Here is an 11130-nt window from a genome sequence, read left to right on the forward strand (position 1 = left end):
GCACAGCCTCTATAAACAGAAGGTAAATTTAAACACCAGGTCTTACGGAAAAAGTTAAAGGATTTTTCATATTTATTATTAATACCATAAATTACAAATATTAGTGTTATAGTCTTTGTTGTGAAATGATTCCTTGGGAAAGTTTATGAACAAAGGACAAAGCCACAGGCTGACAGTATATTCTCAAAGGAAAAATAGTGAAAATAATTTACTAATGTGAGTGGTTATAATGAACAGTTTGAGATTCTTTTCTAAAGAAAATCTGAAAATGAAATGATAACCTTTCTGAACTAAAAGACTGGGCTGGGGAAGAGGAGAGGTTATTGGAATTACAGCCTGTATCAGAAGATTATGCATACTCCCCACTATGTACTGTAGACACACACAGATACATAAATGCATGACCAAACCTCAGGGATGCTTACTTTAAATAAACAACTGAAAATGTGTCTGTCAAAATCCCCACCAATGCTTAAAGCTGGAAACACTGCCAAACATTAATAGGGAAAAAAAAAAACCCACATTGAACACAATACTAATTCTGTTTTTGTTGCATAATCATTATTTCAGACAAATTAACTGAGCAAAATTACATGGATAAAAACACATGCAATACTCCAACGGGGACATTAATTCTCTTCCCTGACTGTAGTAATAGCACAAATTGTGTTTGCATTCATTATGGAGCTTTTGCTTCATTTGGATCCAAATAAGCCATCAAAGTGCAAGAATGGGGCAGCATGGTAATGTTGGTACCAGCTCTTTATACTACTGAGCCCACAGCTATCATGAGATTAACTTCTCTCTACAGTAAAGAAAGGTAGTACCCATTCTCTTCAGCAGCTCTGGTTATATGAACTTCCCAGTTTATTCCATAGCTAAACATTCAATCATTATTCTGCATGTGTGAGAGAGGTGCCTCCTCAAAATGTTTTGAACTCATGCTCTAAACCAATCAGTTAGTTACAAATGACTTCCCTGGAGTCATTTTTGGGTCTATGTTTTAGAATAATTATGCTCTGTCAGAGCTCTGTTAACTGCTGCCCATGTCTTTAAGCTTTCAGAATTAAGAAGTTGGCTGATGTCACACAGAACCAAGACAACTAAACCCAAATGTAGAGTGGTTCACCTGGATTCAAGGGATCAGGCAAGTTCTTGGTTTCAGGGACAATCAATCAGCAGTTAGCATTGGAATGAAGATCCATGGATATGGTCAGGAAACAAAGCAAAACACTAAAAACCCAGAGGGCAGAAACTGGCCATCACAAAGGAGAACAGTTGTCTCTGACAAAATTCCACAAAGGTATGGGAGCTGAGGAGAGTCTTTTAAAGGGTAAGCAGTTAGTCAGATGCTAGACTGGAGTCAGGTGCTGTTGACTGAGTTGTGGGCGTGAACATGACAGGTGATAAATGGACAGCTGCATGAATTTTAGGAAATAAGGGCACTTCTCTTTTGCAAGGTTCTGGTTATGTTAGCTAAGTTTTAGCTCTGGTTGTTTCTCCCAAGACTGTTCTAGAATTTAAATGTCTTTTTGGTTTGCTGCTAACCATTAAGATTTAAATTTTATTAAGCCTTAGAAAACTGCATCTGTCATAAATTCCCTGGATTTTCAGTAGTTTTGAAACATTTTGTGTAGATGTTTCAGTTACAAAGATGGATACAAAGGGGGAATCTGTTATTCTTTCAAAATAAGTACTAGAACCTAAGGTGAGGCACTTGACTGTGGGCCACTTAAACTGTGTCTTTTAAATGTCTTTTAATGTCTTGCTGATGCGTGGTTGGCTATCAGAGGAATGTGATGAAAACAAAAATGTTTTGCCATTAACAGATTGAACAGAAAGTATCTCTGGAGAACCTAATGAACCTCAAGATGGCTTTTGAGGTAAGTAATTATAAGGCTGACCATTTAATTCACAAATTTAGACATTCAAATGTTATCATTCTGTCTGACAGAAGTCTGCAGGGAATGCATGTATGCATGCAAGTTATAGCCATTAATATGTATGTTTTACAATTCTGCTGATTTTTGAATCTTCATCTGTTAAACTAGTATTGCATTTAAAAATCCCCAAAGATATATCTGCTCAGCCTTTTATTAGGAATTGTTTTTCTTTGTTACAGGAACTTGAAAATGATGGCAGGAAATCTCTGGACATGACAAATTTCAAGTAGATTGTCAAGAACTGCTTGGGATTACATGGTGTAAAATGCTTGTTAGAATATGTATGATCAAATGGGAAGTTAGGATTGTGTAAGTCTGATAACTATGAATCTACACTTTAATTTTTATTTTTTTTAATTAAATTTTTGAAGATAACTGCTACACACAACTCTCCAGGACTGCATTCCTACAGCAGAAAATGATTCAATAGGTAAAGGCAAAATTAGTATTTAGTGCCCTAACCCAGGGGGTTGAGGGGACACAGTGGCGCAGTGGGTTGGACAGGGTCCTGCTCTCCGGTGGGTCTGGGGGTTCAAGTCCTGCTTGGGGTGCCCTGCGACAGATTGGCGTCCCGTCCTGGGTGTGTCTCCCTCCCCCTCCAGCCTTATGCCCTGTGTTGCCAGGTTATGCTCCAGCTCCCCACAACCCCGTATGGGACGAGCGGTTCAGACTGTGTGTGCGTGCGTGCCCCCTAACCCAATCTTGCAGTTCCTTGAAGGTTACGTTGTGGCTTTTAATACCCTGGCGAATCTTCCTGATGTTATTTCCCTCATTAGCTGTTGGAATAATTAATCTTTTTTTGACTACTAAAGATATGTTTTTGGATTTTGTCTGGCGTATAATGTATTTATTGCCTAGAGATGCTGCTTTTTAAATCCTGACTACATTCAGCCAAGGGGGGATGCAGTGGCACAGAGGGCTTGGCTGGGTCCTACTCTCTGGTTGGTCTGGGGTTTGAGTCCCTCTTGGGATGCCTTGTGACGGACTGGTGTCCCATCCCTCTTCAGCCCTACACCCTGTGTTGCTGGGCTAGGCTCCGGCTTGCCGCAACCGTGCTTGTGTCAAGCGGCTTCAGAGAGTGTGTGCGTGTGTGTACATTCAGCCACTAAGTACCAATTTTTTTTCCAAGGACTTGTTCATATTTCTTCTCTGTGAGCATTTGAAGTAGCTCTGAAGATTAAGTCCTCCTGCTCTCTTGTATCTTCTGAATAAAGTACAATGACCAGATTCAGGAGCTCTTCATGAAGATCGATTACTTAGGAAATGGACAAGTCAAATGGGTAAGAATTTATCCTTCATCCCATGTGAAGGCCTTTTCCCTCTGAAGGTTTAATTCAGCTGCTCTAGTCTTTTTTTGCACTTATCAACATTTTGATCTGACATTAATTCATTGTCCAAGTTCAACAAATGAACAAGACTTCAATAGTAAAATATATATCAGTAATCAAAAACAGAGATGGACTCATGGGACACTATCGAGGACCAAAATTTCAGTAGGTATGTTACCTTTCAGGTGCTTATACTGTAGTTAACCGGTTAAATAACATCTTCACTTAAGGCTTGTGAGGGTTCTTCACATTTGATTTAAGAATAGCGTTTTTATGTATAGCGGCCTTTACTGAAGGCTAGTAATTTATCCCCCACAGGACCAGTTCTGCACCTTCATGCAGCTGGAATATACAGAGAAGGACGAGTCCCTTTCCCACAATAAGAGCTTGGCCTTCACCCTTCCTGCTTCTGTTGTGACCATGTCCCACAGTCAGCCAGTTCTCAGGATTCGCTGCAGCCAAGATAGTAATGTGCTCACAATCAGGGAGAATGGGGAGGTGAGCTACTGAAGCCCTGAGCTCCAGATGAGGAAGAGCAAGGCAATGTTTGTAAGTTTCCAAATAAACATGTCCTTGCATTCTCTCTGCCATGCTCATCATATAGGTCTGTGCAACCTCTGTAGCCAGTTCTTGCATACATTATTCCAATTTTTCCTCCTTTCAAATACATTACATTTGAATGTAATGAATGAATGAACAAATGAATATTTAGCAGACACTTCTCCAAAGTGATGTAGATCTCAGAGAAAATGTAATTTGTACACTACATGAGGAGAAAGAGAAACATAGTTGCAGACATGTGATTCTTAAGTAAACCTTGTTTCTTTGCATTTTATGCACTGATAATCACATGAGTAGGTGCACAAAACTCAGTATAGACAAATTGTAGGAAGGTGATCAGGATTTTTTTTATTTTTTAAAAGGTACACAAACACTTGCCTACAATACAGGAGTAGTGGCTGTGTAAAGGCTTATCTGGGCATGATCATAAAGTTACAGTGCATGAACATTTAGTCACACTTTTTTTAAGATTTCAAAAACCAAATTACATTCATCAGTATTTGATGTACATATGTTACAGTGTGACCACTTTCAAACAAAATTTTTGAACATGGAAGAAGTTACCAAAAGTAGAGAAGATGCCCAGCATGGCCCTTGACCAGGCAGTTTTATCTTCGACTGTGAAACTCATCTGGTGGAAGGTCCATGAGGACTGGGTGAATGAGGTGACACTCTGTTAATATACCGTGGCACATGCTATCTGTGGCAAACATTGCTGTGTATAATGGAATCTGCATTTCCATAGCTGAATATGTTCCATCCTTGAAGGTATTAAGGTGTCAGCTAGCAACCCTTACCCTTCTATCTGCTTGAAACATTCTACCACAAAAAATCATCAGTCATTTATCAAATGATATTTGTTTGGTACTACTTATTGATAAATTTTGCAACTGCAGTGCTTTTGTTGAGTTTTGAAGCATTTACCACAATTTTATTTCACCACACACAAATTCTTTAGAAAGGAGGGTTGAAGGGACTGTAGCTGCTTCCAACACTGGTATGATTGCACCTACTGAACTGCAATGGGTTGGAAATGAGGTAATTATCAACTGGCTTTTTTTTTTTTTTTTTTTTTTTTGCTCATTAAACCTTAAAGTGCCGAAACAAGGTCTGTCCCCCTGCCTCCACTTAGCACTAAGGCCTCAAAGGCAGGGGGGAAATTGCAATTTATATGGCATATTTTGTGGATACTGTTGAGATTCTGAAAGTTTTATGCAGCTACTAGTGTGGTGAACATTCTTTCACATGATGAAACAAACTGTACTCAAGAATCACATCTGCAACTACTGTATCTTTCTCCTAATGTAATGCACACATTGTATTTTCTATGAAATGCATCTTGCTTTTGAGAAAAGCATCTGCTAAATGAACAAATGTAAATGTACTTAATGTGAGCAAAGGTATCTGTCAGACTAACTAGAATTTCATTACTTAATCGGATTTGAATAACATGAGGTGGAAGAGACAGTCAGTGGGGGTTGGGGATCTCGGAGGAGTCATTTATCAGTGGGAAAATGAGCGTGTTAGGTGTCTGTGCCCGTGTGCATCTCTGTGTGCACGTGCAGCTGTTTTTGTGTCTTTGTGTGAGCCTTATGATGAACTGCACAGAGCTCTTGCCATTCATATCCATAAGGATGCATGATACCGATGAGCAATGTGAAGGAGCGGAAGACCTTTGGAGGGTAAGACCAAGAAAGCGGATGCTGGCCCAGGCATACCCTAGCAAAGGATAGCCTGGGACCAGACCGTGTTCTCCATCTACAAAGGTGTGAAGATGTTTGACTTCAGTTACAAGCATGAACTCCTTATCACTGAGGAGTTGGACCAGTTCTTACCATTTCAGAAGATAGACTGACAGTAGGATTATGGGTGACTGCACCAGTTCAGCCTTCTGAGAGCTGTTGCCATCTCTGAGGATACAGAAATGGCTTACAGTTATCTAGATCGATGTGTTTTACTGTCTTGGACTATGCAGTGTTGTTGTTCTTTGTCCAGTTACTTCCCTGATTACATTCTATTAAGCACCTATATATCAGGCTATGCCTGCAGTTGAACAATGTCAACACTAGAGTCAGGATCAACTGAACGTTGAAGAAGCAATAGAGGAGCACTGAGCAAGGAGAACAAGGTCAGGACCCATATTTTAGAGGAAAGAAAGGAGAGATATAGCAGGATGCAAAAGGACTGCATATCACTGCTGGAGATCTATTATTTACCGTGAAGCTCTTGATTCGTGACAGCAAGCCCACAGGTATCCTGAAAGGCCATAGTGCTCCCATCTTCTACGTGTGCATCCCCCCGGATAATAGCCGCATCTTCCGTCTCAATGAACGCTGTCAAGGGGAGACCCTTGAGGAGTCCTCTGCTGTTGTATTTTATATGTCCCTTTTCCTCTTGTAGCACTGATGTGGTGGCTCGTTTATATAATTATTACAATGCAAATGTCAGAGCAGGGACATCCACAACCAGTGGTTCATGTTCACTGCACCCCCCAAAGCCAGCCTTCTCCAGGGGAACCTGACTGCTTGTATGTCTAGTCAGCTGGATCCCTCTGGGTTGGTACAGACTCCATGGCTTGGCTCTCCCTCTGGATAAGGTGACTCTTTTAACACCACACCCTTAAATGAAGAACTAAAGCCACTCTGATCACATCTGGGGAGAATCAGCTGCTGGGATAGACTTGTCACCATAACTCAATATCACTTGCTTGGGAAAAAACTGGAATTTTTCAAAATAAAATAAGACAACATTTTCTAGCTAAGTGTGAGTGGAAAATTCTTTAGAAGGAATTTGAAGTGTTGGGTTCTACTTCAGTGACATTTAACAGAAAAGAACAGACATTACCAACATTGCACAACACTGGAAAAAAAATGTATAAAGCAACAAAGTCTGAAGAAAATACAGTAAATACTAAAGTACCATTTACATTTATTTGATGCTTTTCTTCAAAGTGATATAAAATTATTTACCTATTTCTACAGCTGGGTAATTTTACTAAAGCAATTTTAACTACTGTACCCTGATGAAGGGTACTACAGCTAAAGATGGGAATTAAACCTGCAGCCTGGGTCCAATGGCAACAGCTCTAACTACTACACTACCAGCTGTTCTTGTTATATTGTGATTAAAAAAAAAAAAAAAAAAAAACACATTTTCTATCTAAACCAACTTTTTGCTCATTTAAATGCATATTTCACAGGAGAAAATTGTTCCAAAAACCTAGCAGTACAAGGTCACATCCACTACACAATCTCTAGCCCTCCTATACAATATTCCCTTGCATGACAGCATGCCTGAAAAAATCCTTGCCATTTGCACTGCACTGGCAGACTTAAAGGACACTAACTTTTCAGGAAAAGCACCAAAATTTGTCACACTTCTCTAGCTATATACAGTAAAGCTATTAATGTCAAGAGAAATGACCATGACTAGGATCACAAGCAAAAATGCAACTCCTCTTGACCTTTTTCTCATTTGCTTTTAGAGAGCAAGATTATTCTTACATGTAAAGAAAGAATAAATATCCCAACCTTAGGAGTATTCGGAAAGTGTTACAGTGTTTCATGTTTCACTTCAGTTTTGTTCAGTTTGGTTTTTTACAAAAAGATTTTACTTTAGAAGCATTCAGATTGTCAACAAAAACAGCTGCATTTTTATTCTTGCAATTAGAGTGGTATTCAAAGTACAGCACCTCATGTTACAGCAAAAGTTGAATATTAAAAAACAAAACAAAAATACATCTGCAAACAAACAACTACCCCACATAAAAAAAAGATTTTGTGCTGTGCATCAACTAGAATTCCAATTCCTGCATATGTTGTTTCACAACCAGTGCCAGGCAATGGCCAAGTGGTTCATGACCTACCACTAAAGTAAAAACGTAGGGTTAAGACACTTCTGTAGTGTTAACGTTACAAAAAAAGGAGGGGGGAGGAACCTGTACAGCTTAAAAACATCTGATATATACAGCCTAACACTTTTTTTGTATTTTCTTACTTGGAGAAATGAGTGTACATAAGGGGAAAGGGAGGCTGAATGATATTAAACAAGAACGTAGGCTCTATGCGTAGCAAATTTATTCATAATCATCATCCTCCTCTTCATAATGCTCCCCTTCTTTCTCATCATAATGTACCCCTTCATCATCGCTTTTCTTTGCCTTTGTCACTGTGGCAGGAGCTGGCTTGCCTTTGCCATGGTAGGCCGCAATGTCCTAAAGGGAATACAATAGATCAGAACCAGGAGAGGGGTAAAGTTTTGGGTCAAATTGTTTCTGTCAGGGTTTACAGTTACATCAATGGCTGATACAACAAACCTGATTGTATATATATTTACAGAAAGCTTTAAAGGCCAAAAAAGCAAAAAGAAAACCATTCTAAGCTACATTACTTACAGTATGTCCTAAAGATAGTTTCTACTAACAATATGATCAAACAGTACTAACAGACAATATTAAAATTCATGCACTGCAAACAATAAAAGCACATCGACAAACCTGAAAGCTTCTACTTTAAAAAATAAGTATATTAAATGAAAGTAACCTAAAAATTCCCAGAAACCAATGACCACTGTTCTAGACCAGTGTTGAGCTTAACATGAGACCCATTATGGATTTTTGCACAAAGGGAATATCTACTGCTTTTTGCGCTGCTTAAAATAAAATTGTCCAGATACCACTAAAAACATTTTACATCTAGCAAGAACACACACACACACATTTTCAGAACCGCTTGTCCCTTACAGGGTCACAGGGAACCGGAGCCTACCCGGTAACACAGGGCGTAAGGGACACACCCAGGACAGGATGCCAGTCCACCGCAAGGCACCCCAAACAGGACTTGAACCCCAGACCCATCGGAGGGCAGGACTGCAGTCCAACCCACTGCACCACCGCACCCCCTCTAGCAAGAACAATAATTAGTAATTTCAACCACTTGCCTTATCATATTTCTCCTTCAGTTTAGCTGCTTTCTCCTCATATGGCTGCTTGTCTTCTGCAGATGTGCTGTTCCACATCTCTCCCAGCTTCTTTGCTATGTCTCCAATAGACAGTCCAGGATTCCCACTCTTAATTTTTGGAAAGTGGCCAGCACAGAATATGAACAATGCAGATCTGAAAGACCAAACCAAAATACATAGTACTTTATCCCTGTTAACTCACACTAGAAAACGGTTTACAGCCCATGTCCTGTGTATCTACTGTTCTGTTCTGTATAGTTATTGTCCTGTACTCGTCCCACACTGTTGGGAATTTGCACTTTATGCAGTCTTGCATACTGTTCTGTGCTGCACCATGGTCCCGGAGAAATGATATTCGTTCCACTGTATACAAACTATATAGAGGAATGACAAAAAACACGCACTTGAAATTTAGTAAGTCTTCCTGAAGTACATCAAACACCAATTTTCACAAAATATGTGAGGCAAAGTAATGTACATACGGGGGTCTCTTAGGAACACTGGGGTCTTTTGTTCGCTTCATGCCTTTTGGTGGGACATAGCTCTCCATTTCTCTTTCATAACAGACCTTGTCTTGCTTGGCCAAATCTTCAAATTTTACCTTTTCCTTGGCAGACATTGCCTGAAAGAAAAGTTACTTTCTAAGGCAATTTAACCATCCAATGATCAAACTACGACTATGGCATTAATCCCACCATGTTTTGAGCCTATATACAGCAATCAGCATTTAACTCAAGTGATTAAAGTTAATCTAGGTCCAACTAATGGAACCAGCTGTATACCCTTCTGGTCCCTCAGGTATGACAATGCAATAGACTGACAACAGGCTCACTGAGGTCTGAAAATTTCATAGTGTCACTTCTCTATCAAGCGTACCTGTCGTTTCTGCTAGTTGTGTGCTCATTTTATGTTCTTACCTTCCATCGCTCAGAGCACGTCTTAGAGAACTCTGAGAAGTTGATGCTAGCATCTGGGTGTTTCTTCTTGTGCTCCTCCCTGCAAGACTGCACAAAGTAGGCATAGGAGGACACCTTGCCTCTCGGCTTCTTCGGATCTTTTCCTATCTTTGGCACTTCGGACTGGTTAGAAGCAAAAACACTGTGCTAAACTGCACCACTGTATTTAACTTATCAAACCACAAAAAGATAATTATGTCAGCCAATAGAAAGACTTGAGACCAATCATTTTACAAGTATCATATCATAAAAGACCTTATTTATTCACTTTCATGAAGAAAAACAATTGCTGTCAGAACAAAAGGGCTTAAAAAAGGCTCCTCTGTACAGTACTTGATCAAATAAGCTCTCACTGAGCAATCTGGCATGACTGTATAATTGATAAGCACATTGATACAGATAATTGATACAGTGTAATCAGTGCTTTCTAAATTAAACTTTATTCAAAGTAAACTAAAATAAATTTGTTATGCGTCTCTAGATAGGGGCATGAATGACGTAAAGGGAAGCACAGAAGTCAAATGACACTGTTACACATACAGTAGTTATATACACACACACCTTCTTACATTGCTCCATGGTGCAGTTCTGACGCTCACGTGTCCATTGTTGGTGCTTTCGGCGGCAGACAGGGGTCAGCATGGGCACTCTGTCCGGTTTGCGTCTACGCAGCCCCATACGCAGCAAGCTGCGATGCACTGTGTGTTCTGATACCTTTCTATCATGGCTAGCATTAAGGCTTTCAGCAATTTGTGCTACAGTAGCTCTTCCATGGGATCGGACCAGACGGGCTAGCCTTTGCTCCCCATGCGCATCAATGAGCCTTGGGCGCCCATTACCCTGTCGCCGGTTCACCGGTTGTCCTTCCTTGGACCACTTTTGGTAGGTACTAACCACTGCATACCGGGAACGCCCCACAAGCTCTGCCGTTTTGGAGATGCTCTGACCCAGTCGTCTAGCCATCACAATTTGGCCCTTGTCAAAGTCGCTCAGATCCTCACGCTTGCCCATTTTTCCTGCTTCAAATACATCAAATTCAAGAACTGACGGCTCATTTGCTGCCTAATATATCCCATCCTGTGACAGGTGTCACTGTAACAAGATAATCAATGTTATTCACTTCACCTGTCAGTGGTTTTAATATTGGGGCTGATCTGTGTGCACGTGTGTGTGTGTATATATATATTTATAGAGCGCTGTGTGTATATGTATGTGTATGTATATATACACATACATACACACACAGCACTAGTTGCAAAAAATACCCATGTCAAGTACTTACACTACAAATACTAATTTTAAAAAACATTGATAAGGATTCAATATCCACCGTCCTACCAAAATACAGCTTCTTAGTGGTTCAACACTTCAGGATGTCCTTCA

At 40.0% G+C, this 11130-nt stretch overlaps 1 protein-coding gene across 2 annotated transcripts; it reads right to left on the reverse strand.

The window, feature by feature from the left end:
• Positions 1-7890: 7890 nt before the first annotated feature.
• On the reverse strand, positions 7891-10605 carry LOC108941749 (high mobility group protein B1-like). 2 transcript variants are annotated; one of them, XM_018764563.1, is made up of 5 exons: positions 10309-10605; positions 9709-9870; positions 9274-9413; positions 8771-8945; positions 7891-8045 (listed from the first exon to the last, which is right to left on the reverse strand). In XM_018764563.1, exons 1-5 carry the CDS (start codon positions 10423-10425, stop codon positions 7908-7910), a joined length of 732 nt encoding a protein of 243 aa, XP_018620079.1. In that variant the 5' UTR covers positions 10426-10605; the 3' UTR covers positions 7891-7907. The 2 variants fall into 2 exon arrangements, with proteins under 2 accessions (XP_018620079.1, XP_029111438.1); XM_029255605.1 differs by having other exon boundaries at positions 9709-9795; positions 10309-10440.
• Positions 10606-11130: the final 525 nt, after the last annotated feature.

This window comes from Scleropages formosus, chromosome 10, assembly GCF_900964775.1.
Source record: "Scleropages formosus chromosome 10, fSclFor1.1, whole genome shotgun sequence".
NCBI lineage: Eukaryota > Metazoa > Chordata > Actinopteri > Osteoglossiformes > Osteoglossidae > Scleropages > Scleropages formosus.